This window comes from Oratosquilla oratoria, chromosome 11 (genome assembly GCF_046742065.1).
Source record: "Oratosquilla oratoria isolate Oo_2021 chromosome 11, ASM4674206v1, whole genome shotgun sequence".
NCBI lineage: Eukaryota > Metazoa > Arthropoda > Malacostraca > Stomatopoda > Squillidae > Oratosquilla > Oratosquilla oratoria.
The window spans coordinates 544,192-564,825 of NC_134787.1; the positions used below are offsets into that span (position 1 = coordinate 544,192).

Here is a 20,634-nt window from a genome sequence, read left to right on the forward strand (position 1 = left end):
AATGTCTTTTCCATAGTTCTTTTTTTCCTCTCTTCACACTTTTACATACTCATTTCTATAGTTTATATATATATTTGCCATTTTCCAGTTTTTTTTATCTTTTCTCCATCTTTTCCAAGCTCTGTCTCTTCTATCTTTTTCCTCACTGCATGTGTATGTGTGTGTGTATTTACCTAATTGTAGTGTACAGGAAAGGAACAACACTCATGGGGTCTTGTCTCTTACTCCTTAATCAATATACCTAGCTTCAAATTCATGTATAGTACCAACTTGGTCTATATCATTACTATCCAGTTCATGTGTTGTTCCAGCTTGGGCTGTATTGCCTTCTAAGCTATTCCAAATTTTATACGTCTATATGGAAAAATATCATCCTTTAGAGATTTATTCTTTCTCAATTTATTCTCATGACCTCTTAAAATCCTCCTATCATCTAATCAAGATATCTCTTCTGTCAGTGTAGTCTGTCCCCTTTAGCTTCCTGAAAATTGTAATTGAGTTTTATTTTTCTCTTCAGTATATCAGTGCTGGCAGATCCACTATTTTTAATCTCTCTTCAAATGGCTCATTTGTCAGGGTGGTATCCAGTTTGGCTACTGACCTTTTTATTCTCTTGATCTTAGTTATATCTCTTTGTATGAGACCACTAATGCATATTCCAATCTTGGATGGATTAGGGTTTCTACAAGTTTTTTTATCATCTCTTCATCCATATAGAGAAAAGTCACCTTAATGTTCTGCAGCTGTCCATACATTTCTCCCACAATCCAGTTTGATGGCAGACCTTTTTATTCTCTTAATCTTGATTATATCTTACTGTGTGAGACCACTAATGCATATTCCAATCTTGATTGGATTAGGATTCTACAATTTTTTTTATCATCTCTTCATTCATATAGAGAAAAGTTACCTTAATGTTCTACAGCTGTCCATACATCTCTCCCACAATCTTATTGATATATCTATTTGGTGACAAGTTGTCTTACATCAACACTCCCAAATATTCCTCTTTTGCTTTTGTAACAGATTAACTTCCCAAGAAATAGTTCAAAGTTGTTGTGGAGCTATTATCCATTTCCAATGCTTTGCATTTTTTATTTTGAAATTGATTTTACATACTTGGCTCCATGCGAATATAATGTCTAGATCTTTTTTGCATCAACTGACAGCCCTCTTCATTTTGCACTCTTCTCATGATCTTTGCATCATATGCAAACATATTGACATAGTTTGTTATACCTTCCATCATGTCATTAACATAGATAAGAAGCATTATTGGTGTGTGCACTGAACCTTGTGGGACTCTGCTTACCACTACATTCTGTCCTGCCACCTTATCCTTTACTTCTGTCAATATGTACCTTCCCTTCAAAAAATCTTTCATCCATTAGAGTAGTTTACCTCAGTCACTCAGTATTCTCCAGTTTCCACATGGGACAACTATGAGGTATGTCATCAAAAACCTTTAGATCAAAGTACACACAGTGTTTGTGTGTGTATGTTGCAGGAAATAGAACAAACACAGGGAACTGATTTGAGATAACAGCAGGAACTTGGTAGCATCACAAGTATCACCACAACGTAAGTGGTTGCCAAACTACTTTACTACAGCTGAGAACTGTATCATTCACTAAGTATTGAATAAAACTCAGCGCTTTCCTAGCTTTAGGTAATTCTGACTATTAGATTGCTGACTTTGGGAACTTCAACTTGTATACATTTTCATATGTCTACCCACATATATTTATTCATATCCACAAACTTTTCTGTCTATACATATATATACAGCTAACTATTAAATTGAACATATTCACATGTCTAAACACACCTGCATAACATGTACAAGCCTACAAGTTTCTACATAGGCATATTCTAGCACACCACACTTCATATGTCTACCCACATATATTTATTCATATGCACAAACTTTTCTGTCTATACATATATATACAGCTAACTATTAAATTGAACATATTCACATGTCTAAACACACCTGCATAACATGTACAAGCCTACAAGTTTCTACATAGGCATATTCTAGCACACCACACTTCAGTGAAGGGTTATATACTAGCACATCTCATCTTCAGTGTAGGGTCATAATTAACTTAGTACATTGTCTTACTTAGATATTCTTATTATTGGTTCCACAGCCTCAACATCCATCTTTAGCCGGCCAAAGTCAAGCCATAATGTCTGGGGAAGGCCAGGTAGGCTCTCAATGGCAGCAACAATTCCAGCCAGGGGGTAGGGAGCCAGGACAACATTTTCAACAAAACAACAGAGAACAAGGCCAGCAGTACCAGCAAGGCAGCAGAGAGCCTGGACAGCAGCAGTATGATCCATATTCAGTAGGTGATGAAGAACAACATTCCCAACATTCAGCACAGCCCAGTTTACAAGAACAACAGCAAGGAAACCCAGCATTTGTTACAGCATTTTCCTACACCAGTAGAACACAGCAGAACCAAAGTATGATGGATCAAGGTGCCAGTGTTAGAGATGGTGTTGAGCGACGAGTATCAAGTGACAAGCCAGGAGATCCACATCAGCATGAAGCCTTTCAAGACCAGAACTCATATTTTCAAGGTCAACAGGATTCTTCCAGAAATCCTTCACAACTACATGGCCCTAAGTTGGTAGAGAACCAATCTGGGCAGGCACAGCCAGGACAATACACTTCAGGAACTTTCTACCCATGGGCTCAGTATCCAAGTGGACCCAGTAGTTATGCAGGAGGACCTGGTGGTCCTGGGCCATATGCTGTTGGGCCTGTCAGTAGTATAGCAGGATCTGGACCTCAAGTACCTGTCAGTATGGCTGGCCCAGGACCTGCTGTCAGTAGTGCAGCTGGACCTGGACCACCAGTCAGTGGTATGGCAGGATCAGGACCTCCAATTGGCACTGTGGCTGGCACTGGCCCTGTTGTCAATAGCATTGCTGGTACTGGACCTTCTGTTAGTAGTATTACAGGCACAGGACCTCCTGTCAATAGTTTAGCTGGTTCTGGACCTCCTCTTGCCAGTCTGACAGGCCCAGGACCTCCAGTTGGAAGTCTAGCTGTACCAGGACCTTCTGCCAATAACATGACAGGCCCAGGACCTCCTGTTGGCAATATGACAGGCTCTGGTCCCCCAATTGGCAGTGTGACTGGCCCAGGACCCCCACAAGGCGCTGGCAAGAAGGCACAAGCTGGGTAAGATTTTTTTTTGCATATTTTATTGTATATACTAGATTTGATCAATAGATTCATATGAAAAACATGTTAATCATAGTTTGATATTCATAGTCACAAGTGTTCATGCTATAACCCATCTTACTCTTGGTGTGGAGGTGACACTGAAGGTTGTAAGAGTAGGCTCTTTGAAGCACTGCCAATACTAATGGTTTTCTCAGATTTCAGCTCTTTTGGTGTGAAAGCAGTTTTCATATTCAAAAGGCATTACAAAAAAAAAAAAAAGTCAGGGCATGTTTGTTGTTTTCTCATTTGTTCACATCCTATTTTATCCTTATTTGACCCTAATGATTGTATTTTATTATTGATACCTGGGCCACTTAACATAAGTACCATGTGCTAATTAAATCAATGCTTGAGATTATTTCCTAAACTTTTAGTTTGGTGTAGCAATTTTCTTTAAGATGTATGTGTATGCTCGGAATTAATGAGGGAATTTGAAGTGTTATTGAAATATTTATAATTCATAAGGTGTACATGAATAAAAGAAAAGTCAGGTATATTTGTATGGTATATAAATGCTATTTTTTCATTATGATTTCAGTCGTTCCATAGTTGTAGGACTTCTATTAAGATAGAATTTGAAGTTTTGTGGTATAGGATAGCACAGGATACCAATGAAAACCATGTTATAAAACAATTACTTATATATTAGAAAAAATAATTAACCCATGGGTCCTGCAGTTTATGATTTATATCTCAACTTCAGTTGCTACATATATCTGAATTTGTTGTAATATGTTTAATTTTAACATCTGAAAATATAAATCTAGGTTCATGAAAAAGTTATTGGTATAATGATAACTGTTGCTTCAAGTTTTACTCACTGGAAATCTACAGTCTCATAGTGGCTGGCAGCTTTCCTCAGGCCCTCCCATAATCTCTCTGTGAAGAAACTTTGGACTGTTATCTGTGTTTTAGTCTGGGACTGTTTTTGTTTTGCTGGCTGAAAGTAGTAGGAGGGGAGCAATCTCCAGTTGTCAGGTCTTTGTATGTAAAAAGGTGGAATAATTACAGTTCAAGTTCATAGAGAGATCTTGGGCCCAGTCTGGAGAACATATGTCAGCCCCTATGGACTGCACCTCCAGAAAGAGGTGAGGGTGTTGATGAGTTTTTAAAATGGGTAGTCCTGCCATCCATCTTGCAGGATTACCATAAACAGGTACCTGTTATTGGTCCCTCTATAGCTGGTTTTATTGCAAAATAAGAGATCATTGTATAACTTTTATGTCTTCAAATGCTTTACATCTTAAATTGTTTGACTACTAGAATTGTGCTAATGGACTGTGACTGGGAAAATGGTTTCATACATTCAATATGGTGCAAAGTAAGAGATAGTTATAGAACTTTTACATATTTTAATGCTTTACATCTTAAATTATTTGACTAGAATTGTGCTGATGGACTATGACTGGGAAAATGGTTTCACACATCCAAGATTAGTTACCAAAAAAAGTAAACATCATATATATGTATGTGTGTGTGTGTGTATATATATATATATATATATATATATATATATACACATATATATATACACACATATATATATATATATGTATATGTATATATATATGTATATATATATATATACATATATATACACATACAGTCTGTCAAAGGTATTGGCATAATGCCTTTTTCTCCTGCAACACTCAAAAAAATTAACAAAAATATTTGGGGGTACTTACCAGCCTCTAATACTTTATGTGGAGTCCTCTCCTTTTCAGACAGCTCTGCAGGCATTGAAGAAAGGATTCAGAAAGTCTTTGAAGTATATGGGGTTCCAAGTTGACCCAGATGTCCTGAATCTCCTTTACAATCTTTGGCACAGTTGTGGTGTTATGTTCTTGTAGCTGTCACTTAATTAGTCCACAAATATTTTCAATGTGGTTTATGTCTAGACTGTTATCAGGCCAGTCCTTCATATAGTCAACTTCCACAAACTCAACCAATCATTGATTAATTTTGCTATTTGCATAGGGGCACTATTGTACACGAACACCACTCTTGCATGCATTAAAGCAATTCTCCAGATGGTGGCACAACAGTTCCAAGTAGCATTCTTTGTTCACTGTAATGTTTTTAGGCAACACCACTAACTTACCCTGGCCAAGGTACCCAAAGGCACCCCATACCATGACACTATCAGGGTACTTGACTGTCCCCTGTGGGTACTTGGATTGGCACAGGCCCATATCTGGTCATAACCTCACCTTGCCATCTTGGTTCCCAGTAACATCAAATATAGTCTCATCATGCACTCCACAGTACCTTCTTCCACTTCTTACTGTCCTACTTCTGATATTTCTTACAAAATTACATAATTATTGCTTCTGTTAGAATGGGTTCATGGCGCCCAATGCTCATAGCTGAGAACATCCCTGAGGTGGAGTCCTGACAGTTCTTTTCTTTCAATTCCTTTGCTGTGATTCTAAGTTCAGCTTCCACCTGTCACTGAAGCATGTTAGAAGTCTTCCAAGCCAGCCCAGTCCTCTTGACTTAGAGTGATGGGTCATCATCTCCTGCACCCATGCATTTCTTTGTCCATCTCTGGACACTGTACAGTACTATGCCAATCTGGATTGAGATATCTTTATTGCACTTTCCTGCCACACAGTGATAATATACTGCAATTTGGTCTTTTATTGACTTTGGACCTTGTGGCATTACCCTACAATAAAAAAAAAAAAAAAAAAAAATCAAATAACAGCAGGAAAAACATGTGGGTTGCCTCACAATTTTTTTTTTATCCACTCACCACATAACATGGTGGGCAACTGAGATCTTCCTTTTTATGGGACTTAAGTTCCACCCACTCTGCCTCATGCTCTCATGTCAATACCATTGTAATTTTCTTTAGGTGGTTACAGGTTTTTTTTGATAGTTCATAAGAATTGATGCATGATTTTGGTGCCGACAATATATATATATATATATATATATATACTGTATGTACTCATGTATAAGCTGACTTCATGTATAGTGCAGCCCCTCCCCCTTTTTTTTTTTTTTTTTTTTTTTTTTTTTTTTTTTTTTAAGATTATTTTTTCATATACCTTGTGTATAATGCAACTTCAGCCTTTGAGCATTACTAGCAGGCCTACCATAGTTGAATATTGCAGTACTGGGCATCATTCTGGATATATTTTATAGCAAATAAATGGTCTTCATCCTTTTTTGTACAAAGATACCCCAAAATGGTCAGGAAAACTACTTCAAACATCTGATATGAACAAAGATTTAGATACTGTACATTTGCTTGCATTCATGCCTGACTACATTTGTTCTTTTACCATGGGCCTGTCTCCTATGTAGCCCAAATTTCTTTCCTTTTGTTGCTACATGAAGAGTAAAACCTCATCCACTATGTATTCGATGTAAATTCAACAAATAAGAGTTAAAGATATTTTTTTCTGTCTCAAGTTTGGGTGCATCTTCATTTACAAGTGCTTACATTGCTGAGGAATTGCCTTTCCAATGATGTAGTAAAGGAATGGAATAAACTTCCTGCAGAGGCCATGCACTGTACATAAGAACATAAGAATGAAGGAGACTGCAAGAGACCATAAGGCCTACACTAGGCAGCTCTGTATCCATCACCACCTGTCATCCCCATCCATAAAGTTGTGTAATCATTTCTTAGAACAACTGATAGTTTCAGCGCTTACTACATGGTTACTAAGTCTATTCCATTCGTCGACCACCCTATTAATAAACCAATTTTTGCCTATTTCCTTCTTAATCTAAATTTGTCCAGTTTAAATCCATTACTGCGAGTCCTGCCCTGTTGTTTTAATATGATGACCTTGTTTGCATCACCCTTGTTAAAGCCTTTGATCCACTTGAACACCTCTATCAGATCACCCCGCACTCTGTGTCTTTCGAGAGAGTGTAAGCTAAGGTGCCTAAGCCTTTCTTCATAAGGCAAATTTCTGAGTCCATGTATCATTTTGGTCATTCTTCTCTGTACTGATTCTAGTGAATTGATGTCCATTCTGTAGGACGGAGACCAAAACTGAACCACATAGTCAAGGATGGTTCTAACTATTGCTAGATAGAATTTAATAATTACCTCTGCACTTTTATTTCTTAACTGTCCTAGCAATGAAACCTAATGCTCTGTTAGCTTTATTCCTGGTGCTAATACACTGTTTCTTGGTTTTAAGATTGGACTCACTAGAACTCCCAAGTCTCTCTCCCACTTGGTTTTCTCTAAAAGCGTATTATCTAAGCTGTATCTATTTTCGGGGTTGTGTAGCCCAATGTTTAACACGCTACACTTAGAGATATTGAAGTTCATTTGCCATTTCACCGACCATGTGAACAATTTGTTAAGATCATCCTGCAGAATCTCTGCATCGTCTCCTGACCTAATTAGGCATCCTATTTTAGTGTCGTCCACAAACTTACTAACATCACTATTTATCACATTGTCTAAGTCATTTATGTACATAATGAACAACAAGGGACCCAAAACCAAGCCCTGGGAGACCCCACTAGTAACATTGCCCCACCTAGATTTTACTTCATTTATGGTGACCCGCTGTTTTCTGTTTCTGATCCAAGCTCTAATCCATTCTAACACTTTTCCTCTTATGCCATGGGCTTTGATTTTATCAAGTAGTCTCTGGTGTGGCACCTTGTCAAATGCTTTGCTAAAGTCAAGGTAAATAACATCATAATTATCATTGTTATCTGACGCCTTATATACTATAGTGTAAAAGGATAGAAGATTAGTCACGAATTAAATTATGTCTATCGATGTGTTCTCTGAGTCTATTTACTATTATTGATTCAAAGATTTTTCCTATAACCGATGTCAAACTGATTGGCCTGTAGTTGCATATAGACATTCTATCTCCCTTCTTAAAAACAGGAACAATGTTTGCCTGCCTCCAAGCAATAGGCACAAAACCAGTGTCTACCGATTTATTAAATATTTCGGATAACTGGTTGCAGATTTCAAACTTACACTTCTTAAGCATTCTCGGAAAAATTTCGTCTGGATCTAGGGATTTTGTAGCTTTAAGTCTTTCAATCTGCCTGACTACTTCTTTACTAATGCTGATATTAGATAGACTACTTTCTTCATCCCTACTGAAAATCAGATCGCAGTCAGGTACTTTATCTAACCTCTCATTAGTAAACACCGAGAGAAAATAATTGTCAAACTCCTCACTCATTATTTCTTCTGATTCTATCATGACATTTTCATCATTTTTAATTGGTCCTATTCTTTCTTTATTTTTTGTTTTATAGAGATGAAAGAAACCCTTTGGGTTGGATCTTGCTTGACTGGCAACCTTAATTTCATAATTACGTTTTGCTGTACATGTATTCTTTTTAACCAGCTTTGCCATTTTGTTATATCTTGATCTAAGGTGTGTTTCCCTGTTTGTTTGTTTTTTACGTAAAGTCCTCTTTTCATTCCAATCTCATGTTTCAATCTGTTCATCATCCATTTGGGAGTATTACTATTTTTCCATATTACACTTCAAAATTTTAAGATTCATTTAGATAAGTACCTATAAAGGGAGAAAAGCCATTAGTGTATGTATGTATTTATTTAGTCATGATTATCAATCTGTTTATTTTTTGTTATGTATCATTTATTATTAATTACTGTTATTTTTCTGTTTATTACTTATCATTATTTATTCATTTTATTAATTTATCTACTGTTTTATTATTTTTTTTTTTTTTTTTTTTTTGCATTTGACCTAGTTATGGATCAAAAGGTCTCCTGTTGGCATGCTCTTCCTTTGTAATCCTTTGTAAGAGGTGGCAGTCAGAGAAAGGTGTGCAGAATATTTTAGGGAGTTGTTAAATGTGTAGGAGGACAGGGAAGGAATGGTTGTTGCAGTGGGACACACTAAGAAAATGACAGTGATAGATGAGGAAAATGGGGGAAGAAATAAGGAAAGATGAGGTGAAAGCCATTTTTAAAAGATGCGAGCAGGTAAGGCACCTGGGTTAGATGGGTGTCTGAAACAGGGAGGTACAGTGATGGTGGACTTGCTGGTACATACATACATATACCAAGGCTTTTTCCCCCTTACAAGGGAGGTAGCCAAAAAGGGAAAGGCATAAAAACACTCCCACCCATTTCATCCCCAAATACACTCCACACCTTTCCCACCCTCCCTCTCATCTGAGCACCTCCTGGATGACGGGTCATCCCTGCACCCTGCCCACCGCCCTGGGTCAGAAGTAGTGTCGCAAGACACAGCACATCCACAGCAAGGCCGCTTCATTTAATCGGCGACCCCCCCTCTCCGTCCCCCCTTGCATATAAGGAGAGGACGGGGAGAAATCCCTTCGGGCTGCGTCAAAATTTACTCACACATACTACCCCACCCCCCTGCCCATTCCTCCTCATGCAATCACAACATCATCCATATACAACCATTCTCCACTCACCTCTGTCTTCTGTCCTCTCCCTTCCTTCCTCAACAGACATTCCCCTCTTCCCCAAAGCCCCCTTCACCCCATCCATCCACCTCATCCTAGGACGTCCCCTCATGTTCACTCCCTCCACATCTGCCTTCCATACCTCTTTTACTAGTCTTTCTTCACTCATTCTTTCCATGTGTCCAAACCATCCTAATATTCTTTCATCAACCCTATCTCCCAAATCCTTTTTCACCCCTGTTCTCCTCCTCACCTCCTCATTTCTCACATCTATCCAGCCTAGTAACCCCCACCATACTTCTCAGACACCTCATCTCAAACACATTCAAACTCCTTCTCTCTTCTTCTCTTATGTTCCACGTTTCTGCCCTATACAGTGCTGTTGGCACAATCACTCCTTCATACAGTCTCCTCTTCGCATCCATTCCCAAATGTCTATTCCTCATTACACTCTTTAATCCACCAAGGCATTTACTCGCTTCTCTCAATCTACATTCTACCTCCACCTTCACTCCACCTTTTCCTGCTACACTTGCACCCAAGTATCTAAAACTGTCCACTTCCTCCAGTCGCTCTCCCTTAATGTTCACTTCCAGTCTACTGCCACTTTCACCCCTTGTACATCTCATCACCTTACTTTTACCCACATTTATCTTTAGCTTTCTTCTATCACATACTCTCCCAAACTCAATCACCAGCTTCCTCAATCCCTCCTCTGACCCTGCCACAAGCGCAGTGTCGTCCGCAAACAACAGCTGGCTCACCTCCCACCTTTCTCATTTTCTTTAACCATCTCCAATCCCTGACCCACTACCCTAGCATTCACATCTTGCACCACCCCATCCATGTAGAAGTTGAACAGCCAGGGCAACATAACGCATCCTTGACGAAGTCCCACCTTTACTTCAAACCACTCACTCTCTCCATTTCTAATCCTGACACAAGCTCTACTACTCTCATAAAAACTCTTGACAGCTCCCAAAAGCTTTCCTCCTATCCCATAAATCTGCATAACCTCCCACAGTGCCTTTCTGTCTACCCTATCATAAGCCTTTTCCAGATCCATAAAAGCCAAAAAAACATCCTTCCCCTTTCCTATAGCTTTCTCACATATCTGTCTTACCACAAAGATCTGATCTACACAACCTCTACCTGTCCTAAATCCACACTGTTCCTCACCAATTACTCCTTCTGTTCCTCTCCTAATCCTCTCAATTAAGATTCTCCCATAAGCCTTCCCTACTACACTTAACAGGCTAATCCCTCTGAAACTACTACATTCACACTTGTCCCCTTTTCCCTTGTAAAGAGGAACTATACAGGCACTTCTCCAGTCCTCCGGTACTCTACCCTCTCTCCAGCAAACATTAAATAACCTCACCAACCAGTCCACCATCACTGAACCTCCCTTTTTCAGACATTCTGCATGGCATCCATCCAGACCAGGTGCCTTACCTGCTTTCATCATCTTTACAACTGCCTTCACCTCATCCTTCTTTATTTCTCCTCCATTCTCCTCACTCATCACTCTCATTTTCTTCGCATTTCCCACTGCAGCTATCTTTCCTTCCCTATCCTCCTTCACATTTAGCAACTCCCTAAAATATTCTGCCCATCTTCCCCTTACTGCCATCTCTTCCATTATCATCTCTCCATCTGTACCTTTTACCTTTTCTTCCCTACTTGATTCGCCTCATCTTCCTCTCTTAATTTCTTTCCAAAACATCTTTTTATTACTTTCAAAATTTTCTGTCATACTCCTACCCCATTTCACATCTGCTCTCCTCTTTGCCTCCTTTACCTTTTGCTTTACTTCTCTTTTCTTTTCTTTGTACGTCTCATATGACTCCCCCGTCCTCTTTTGTAACCAATCTGTGAATGCTCGCTTCTTCTCTTCTACAACCTTCTTTGTTTCCTCATCCCACCATTCACTACCCTTTCTTCTATTTCCCCCTGTCCTTCTTGTTCCACACACCATCCTTGCACACTTTAAGACTCCCTCCTTGAACCATCCCCATTCCTCCTCCACACCCATCTCTGCTCCATCCTTTACTCCCTCCCACTCCTCCTTCAGCTTCTTTTCGTATTCCTTCTCCTTTTCCTTTTCATTCAAGGAGTTCACTCTAAGAACCTCCCTACCTTTTGTCCCTTTCCTCTTTCTCCATCTATCCTCCACTCTCAGCTTACCTTCCACCAAAAAATGATCTGATATTCCCCCACCCTCTCCCCTTAGCACATGTACATCCTTAACTCTTCCTATCATAATATTTGTCTAAAAGAGGTTAGAGTACCAGAGGACTGAAGAAGTGCCTGTATAGTTCCACTTTACAAGGGAAAAAGGGGACAAATGTGAATGTAGTAGTGTCAGAGGGATCAGATTGTTGAGTGTTGTTGGGATTAGGAGAAGAACAGAGAGAGTAATTGGTGAGAAGCAGAATGGGTTTAGGAAAGGTAGGGGTTGTGTGGATCAGATTTTTGTGGTAAGACAGATATGTGAGAAAGCTTTAGCAAAGGGTAAGGATGGTGTTTGGGCCTTTATGGATCTGGAAAAGGCTTATAACAAGGTAGACAGGATGGTACTGTGGGAGGTTTTGCAGATATGTGTGATCAGAGGAAAGCTGTTAAGAGCAATCAAGAGTTTTTACAAGTAGTAGAGCCTGTTTTAGAATTAGAAATGGAGAGAGCGAGTGTTTTGAGGTAAGGGTAGGACTTCGCCAGGGATGTGTCATGTCACCATGGCTGTTCATCATGTACATGGACAGGGTGGTGCAGGAGATAAATGCAAGGGTAATGGGCAGGGGATTTGGATATGATTAAAGAAAATGGAGATAAGTGGAAGGTGAGCCAGTTGTTTGCTGATGACTGCACTAGTGGTAGGATCAGAGGGGGGATTAAGAAAATTAGTGATGGAGCTTGGGAAGGTGTGTGAGAGGAGAAAGTTGAAGATAAATGTCAGTAAAAGTAAGGTGATGAGATGGATAAGGGGAGAGGATGGCAGTAATTTGGAAATGAGTCTTAAAGAAGAGAGGTTGGAGAAAGTAGATAGCTTTAGATACTTGGGGTCATATATGGTGGAAAACGGGGAAGTGGAGGTGGAGGTAGATTGTAGATTGAGAGAAGCAAGTAAGTGTTTTGGGGGATTAAAAAGTGTAATGAGCAATAGCCATTTGGGAATAGATGATAAGAGGAGACTGTATGAAGGGGTGATTGTGTCATCAGTATTGTATGGGGGCAGACATGGAACATAAGAAAGGAAGAGTTTAAATGTGTTTGAGATGAAATGTCTGAAGAGTATAGTAGGGGGTCACAAGGTTGGATAGAGTGAGAAACAAAGGTGTGAGGAGGAGAGCGGGGATGGAAAAGGAGATGGGAGATAGGGTTGATGAAAGAGCATTGGGATGGTTTGGACACATGGAGAGTGTGAGTGAAGAAATATTAGTAAAAGAAGTGTGGAAGATAGAGGTGGATGTAGTGAACATGAGGGGACAACAGAGGATGAGATGGATGGATGGGGTAAAGGGGGCATTGAGAAATGGGGACGTCTGTTGAGGAAGGAAGGGCGATGGCAAAAGAGAAGGATGAGTGGAGAATGGCTGTGTATGGATAATACTGAGATGCATGGAAGGGAGTGGGTGGGGGATGGGGTGTTAGGGAGTGGTTACGTGTGAATATTTGACATAGCCCAAAGGGATTTCTCCCCATCTTCAATGTTACTGATGAGGGGACAGAGGGAAGGTCACTGATTGAGTGAAGCAGCCTTGCTGTGGATGTGCTGTGTCTTGCAGCATTGCTTCTGACCCAGGCCAATGGGTGAGATGCAGGGATGACCCATCAGCCATGAGGAGCCAAGATAAGAGGGAGGGAGGGGTGGTGAATGGATGAGGATGAAATGGGTGGGAGTGAAATTGTGCCTTTTGAATTTGGCTACCTCCCTTGGTATATATATATATATATGTAATATTTTATCACCTATTTAAAAAAAAAAAAAAAAAAAAAAGCACATCGAAAATTCACCTGTACAGGTCCCTTGTATGCATGACCCCTAACAGCAACCATTTTTTCCTTCACACCTCAAGGAGCCATTTTTGTTTGTTTGGCCAATGTTTTCCCTCAAAACCACATTAATATGGCTATTCTCACAATTCAAGAGTATAAAAAGGGAATCACAACATATTCACAATCATAGGACACTATATTAGTAACCTGAAAAATTACATTGGACCTTCAAAAAAACAAAAATCTTATCTGATAACCACAATGAGAGAGGTGTCAAATAAAAATGGCATTGTTGTGGGGCATTTTGATCTTCCTCAGAGTGTGTGATGTCATTATACAAATGATAGTTTTTTTCTTAGAAGTGACCAGGGCCCTCACATGGGGGGGATGCAAATGCCCTAGGGCAGCAAATTTAGGGGGGGTGGCAATTCTAGTCTGGACATGTTGCCCACAGGGCTGGCAAAATTATTATAATAAAAAAGGTCAAAGGAGCCCTGAATATTTTATTGTAATACAGTCATCCCTCGTTATTCGCGAGGGATCGTTCTCAAAACCCACGTGAATGGCTAAAACCGCGAATACTCTTTTTGAGAAAACCACTGAAAATCTACGGAATATCACCACCAAAAATCACATTCGTGCTTCATTCTAGCCACACTTCTCTACTAACAGTTGAAACATGCTTTAAATGTCTTCCACTTATAATAAATTCACTTCTCATATATCAGCGGTTAACAAGTATAATTTAATCACACTTAATAAACTAAGAATAATACAATATGGCCCATAATAGGGCCATTCACTCACCGACTTCATATCTCGTATTTCTTACCCTCCTTCTTCATTGCTAAAATCCAACTTCTAATGCATGGCATAAAAGGAAATACTTCAAAGACAAATATCAACAACTAAACATTTATTAACCAATAAATAATTGCATCACTTCAACTGACTACTTCACCACTGCGATTATTCACCTTATGATTATTTACCTTGAAGAACATGTGTGAACTAAGTGGCGGGTCATGCTGCCGTGGCCTACGCAGGCAGCATGGGCGGATGCATTAGTGGCTTTCCCATGGGTCAAAATTTATTTTTTCTTTCATTTCTTTTCAATTGAAATCCGTGAGTAGTCAGAACTGCAGATAAGAAACCCACGAATAACAAGGGATGACTGTATACAAATTTTGCATTAGAATCAACAGAATATGAGATATTTTCCCCTTATCCTTCCTGCCATAGGGACATTGAATAACATTTTTAAAATCTTTTTAATTATTTCACAAGCCAATAGCTATAATAGGCAGTAAGGAATGGTGGAGATGGAAAGTGGTGATGGGGAAGGTGGGGGCGTCACTGAGAACTTTGCCCTGCGGCAGCACTTAGGTAGGTATGTAAGGGCTCTGGGAGTGACTGTATATGTCACCTCCATATATGTCTTGCCCCTACATCACCCTACAGTTATTGTCAATTTGACAAAAAAATCATTACTGCGGTAATCTTCAACTCAACAATTACAAAGAGTACAGAAGAAAATGTCACATAAGAAAAGTGTTTATTAATTTAAATATAGTTATTAAACTTCATCACTACTGAATCCCAAAATTTTTTCTTCATTATCATCACTGTCAAACATTTCTTTATTTGTTCATCAGTTAATGTGCAGTCATCAGTGGCCTTGTCATAGTAATTATTCAGTTCATCCTCATTTATGGTATGTTCATCTTCATCCACATTGTCTGTCTTTACTTTGCTTGAACCAACCAAATCTGAACAGTTGTATGAGACAGTTGCAAAAGGAAATATTTTACATTTTTATTGTAATGGATATATGAATTTCTAGCAGTATCATATCAGTTTAAAGCAGTGAGTCAGTAGGACCATTTATATATATATATATATATATATATATATATATATATATATATATATATATATATATACAGTATATATATATACATATATATATATATAAATCAGTTGATCAATCAATTAAATCAGCCATCCTGAGTCCACTGCTGAACAAAGGCTTCCTTCATATCATTTCATGAAGCACATGACCATGCCATCCTCTGCCACATCACTCCTGCAAACTTCTCGATTTCGTCTCTCCATCTTCTGTCTGGTCTCCCTCTTCCAAGCTTCCCATCTCGTGGCGTCCGCTCAGTAACACACTTGCTCCATCACTCATCAGTTGTTCGCACCAACTTATCTGCCCAATTCCACCTCCTCTCTTTTACTGCTTCCACAATATCAATATCTTTCACTCTAGTCTGCTCTCTCACCCAACTTGCTCTCTTTCGGTCTCTCAGTGTTATTCCCATCATTGATCTCTCCATTCTCCTCTATGCAGTCCTTAGCTTTGTTACCATTGCCCTCGTCAGCTTCCAAGTCTCACACCCATAGATTATTGCTGGTAGAATGCATTGATTGTAAACTTTACGTTTCAAACATAAAGGTAGAGAGCCTCTCATGATTTTGTTATACTTACCAAACATTTTCCAATCAATTGTAATGCATCTTTTTATTTCATTATCATGATCTTTCGTCACTTTCACCATCTGGCCTAAATGATTATACTCTTCAATTTCCTCAAGACTCTCATCATCAATTACAATCTCTTTGCTTTGAACTTTCATGTTGAACATTACTTTGGTTTTACTCTTTTATTAATTTTTAAACCTACTTTGAGACTTTCTTTGTTTAGATCGCTCAGCATATCTTGTAAGTCTTCTGCTCTTTCTGAAATAAGAATAATGTCATCTGCAAACCTTAGGTGGTTCAAATATTCGCCATTAATCTTCAAACCTTTCTTTTCCCAACTCAACCTTCTGAAAATATCTTCTAAACAAGCTGTGAATAGTTTCGGTGAAATTGTATCGCCTTGCTGTACTCCTTTCTTGATCTTGATCTTGTCTCTATCTTTATGGTCGAACTATAGCGGTACCTATCGCATAAATCTTTTCTAAAATCCTTATGATCTGTTCGTTTGTACCCTGTTTGCATAGCAAGTTTAGTATTGCTATTTGTTCTACTGAATCAAAGGCCCTCTCATAATCTACAAAAGCTAATATATTATATTCTGTCATTTTCTTGATTACTGGTAATTGGTTTATCACCTGCAAATAGTCTAGAGTTGAATATCCACTCCTAAAGCCTGCCTGTCGTTTGGTTTCCATCTAAAACTTGACTTAGTCTATTTGTAAGGATCTTGGAGTATACTTTATATACGTTTGATAGCAAGCTAATTGGTCAATAGTTACTAAGGTCCTTCTGGTCTCCTTTTTTATGAAGCAAAATCACTATAGCATTGCACCACGCATCCAGAATGCTTTCTTGACGTAAGCACTGGGTGTACAACTCAGCTAATTTAATATGAGCTAATTTACCTGTGTCTTTCAACAGATCTATTGATATACCATTTTCCCCAGGTGGTTTTCCTCATTTCATAGTTTTTAGAGCAAATTCTACTTCTTCCTTTGTAATCTCTGGTACACTACTAATGTCTACACATGAATTTACTGGCTCAGCTACTGCCTTCGACGAGTAAAGCTCTTTGTAAAATTCTTCTCTTTTTACCATTTTGTCTCTACATTTATTTCTCCATTTCTATTTTTCAAACATATCATTTGCTGTCTTCCTAAAGCATGTCTACGCTCGGTCACTTTAATACTTTTACCTTTCCAAATAGTTTCCTCTATTTCATCCATGTTTCTCTTTCTTTTCTCTAATCTCTGCCTTTTGTTGATAAGCTTGTTTAGTTCTACTCTTTCTATTTCGTCTCTCCTACTTTTAATCTGCATGGTCCTTCTTCTTTTAATTAGGTTATTTGTAGCTTTGGAGTATTTGTTTTCTCTAATGTTTTTTGTATTTCCTACTTTCTCTGCCGATTCCTTAATGATATTCACTAAATTCAAATTAAAAACTTCCACGCGGTCCTCGTTAGTTCTTGGAGCTTCGAATCTATTTTTAATTTCTAACTGAAATTTCTTATTATTATCCTTAACCTTTGCAAGGCTTATTTTCTTTTTTAAAACTAGTTTATTTCTCTCGGCTCTGAAATTTAATTTAGCTGTGCAATCTACCATTCTATGGTCACTACCTATGTTGACTTTATTTATCACAATAACATTGCTAACGCTTTTGCTCTCATCTCCTAATATAAAGTCTGTTTCATTCTTTGTTGTTCCATTTGGACTTCTCCACGTCCATTTACGACCTACACACTTTTGGAAGAAAGTGTTCATTATCCTCATATTGTAGTTCTCTGCAAAATTGACTAACATCTCACTTCTGTCATTTCTTTCACCTACTCCAAATTTACCAATGCACATCTCATCTTCCATCTTCTTCCCTACTTTAGCATTAAAGTCTCCTATTACCAAAGTGTACTTACTTTTTTCTTGATCCATTACTTGACTTAAATCATCATAGAAGGACTCAATTTCATCGTCTGAACTCTGTGAAGTTGGTGCATAAACCTGAACTATTTTTAGAGTGTACCTTTTACACAGCCTAATCACAATCCAAGCTACCGTGTCTGATAAGTTACTGAATTTGATTACATTACCAGCAACCTCTTGGTTGATCAAGAATCCCACTCCACTGGATCTTTCTTTGTCCTTACCTCTATAGTAGAACAGGTGGTGACCATCTTGTAATTGTATCAGCTTTTCTTCCATTCTTTGGGCTTTGCTCAGTCCTACGATGTCCAACTTGATGTTGTCTAGCTCTTCCATTAAACTCTCCAGTCTGTGGTCTTCTGAGAGACTTCTTATGTTGTAAGTATAGATCTCCATTTCCTTCATGTTGTTTAATGTCCAAGACTTGGATCTGCTTGGACAGTGCTTACTCACATTCGGTGGCACACTGCCCATAAGCACACGAGGCAATGCGGTTGGACCTTTAGGAGACAGTGATCCAACAGGAATGCCCAGTTTTCTTTTGATTGTGCTATTGATATTCATGTTGGCTATGAAGGGGGTTGGCAGTAATCTCACCTCCTTGCCAACTGGTTTCTGGTGAGATATTTCTCTGGTGTCACCTTATTCAATATATTCGGTGAAGCCCTATATCTATAGGGTGCCCAATGGTCCACGCTGTCATTATGACGGTACCCCATATATCTATGAGGAATTTCCCTGTTTGCCATCAGGGACGTGTCAGTTAGCAGTGGGTCCTGCGACTGTGTTTGAGCTGCTCTTTGTCTGATCTTTCCTACAAAACCTGTTCGATATGGGTGACCCTGCAGAGATTTCCTCTCTATCGACATAGCTTTTGTAATCATTAAGATTCTCAAGCCTATCCACCACGTCAAGGTGTCAACTCTCGGATAGGATATACATATATATACAGTATATATTGTGGATACCAAAGCTTTTCAATACATAATTTATGCATATCCTGGTAATTCTGTGACATTGTACTCACTGATTATTGCCTTTAGTGACAAGATAATGCTGTTTTACATTTATGTCAAGTGGATAGGTCACATTTCTGAATTTTTGTCAATATTTGGTAAAAAAAAAAAAAAAAAGTGCAACTATGAGTATATATGGTACATGGACCATGTAGAAAAATAGCTAAGACATAATTAAATGGAGGCCTTACCCCAAAAAGCATCAGTAATACTTCAGAATGCTATGAATCAATTAAATATCCAATAGTAAAATTTATTGGCCAGACCCTTCTGTTGGAAAAGAATGCAAAAATTCTAGGCCTCACTTTGGAAACTCATATGACCTTCAATCTGTATCTCAGATCCCAACAGTGAAAATCAATAAGAAAATAATCATACCAAAATCAGTCACAAGGAAACAAATCAGTCTACAAACTGTTCTTAAGAATATCACTCAACTATACTTTCACAGTATGGTTCACAACAATTACAAAAATAAATATAGAAACTTCACAAGCTGTACTAAATAAATATTTGAGAATAACAACAGAATGCACCAAAAATCACCCTGGATAGATTACCTGTACATGGAAGCTAAACTCCTTTCAAAGTATCTATTGAAAATCATGATTACACAGTTCTATGCAAGCGCCCTCAACCTTACTCACCCATCTCATATTACAGAAGCACAGCCAACTTAATTAGAAAATAAAGGAGTGAGAGTGAAAATGAGAAAAAGGGAACACCAATAGTATACTACTCAGACTTATACAACAGTCAACCACCTGTACCACACATTACATCTATACAAAAACACATTCAAACTTGGATCACAAAACAAGTTCTTCAAGACACCACTAAATTCACTTTTCCAACAAACCCCAAACCCGCCCCTCCCCTTTAACATCAGTCACACTAAAAAATCCCTCCTAAGAGAAGGAAGAACCACATGAGCATGCTTGTGTTCAGGATGCTATCCAATGCTAAGACAGTACCAGCAGAGAATAGGCTTGTCCACAGAATCAAACTGCCCCATATGCTGTCATCACCTAGAGGACACTAAACATCTAATCTTACACTCCCCCAGGCTACTATTTTCAGACAATAATACAACTTTTCATCCTTGAGTGACTTATGGGCCAGTCTGGTAGCCACTGTGTTGCCTGGGAGCCATGTGTCTTCTGTAAGAGAACTGGGTCAATGGATTGATTGATTGATGCCATTACCATTATTTTTGTAACAGCTAGCAGAATGATAGTAGTACTTTTAATGAGGACAATAATTGTTACCTTGAGTTTCACAGGTTGGAAACCCTTAGCCCCACAGTGGTTAGCAGTGGTTCTCAGGCCCTCCTATAGATCTCTAGAAAGGATTGTTGTTTGTATTTTATTACTACAGAACACCCTGTGTCACCAGTTTATAGCAGTAGGAAGTTGGGACTTGTTGCCAGATATCAGCTCTCTTTATCTGAATAAGTGGGTGATATACATTTGAGGTTGACAGAGATAAATTGGGCCCAGTGTCAGTCCCTGTGGGCTGCACATCTAAATGGAGATGAGGATGTTAATAGGCTTCAATAATGGGATATAAG

At 38.6% G+C, this 20,634-nt stretch overlaps 1 protein-coding gene across 7 annotated transcripts in view; it reads left to right on the forward strand.

The window, feature by feature from the left end:
• LOC143029539 (uncharacterized) overlaps window positions 1-20,634 on the forward strand; it is a 169,569-nt gene that overhangs the window by 133,467 nt on the left and 15,468 nt on the right. For all 7 annotated transcript variants that reach the window (XR_012966847.1, XM_076192190.1, XM_076192195.1 and 4 more), the window contains one exon: window positions 2,154-3,196. Coding sequence is in view for 6 of the 7 variants with exons in the window: in XM_076192190.1 (XP_076048305.1) it covers window positions 2,154-3,196 (1,043 nt within the window). In the remaining variant the exon portion in view is untranslated. The remainder of the gene's footprint in view (window positions 1-2,153; window positions 3,197-20,634) is intronic.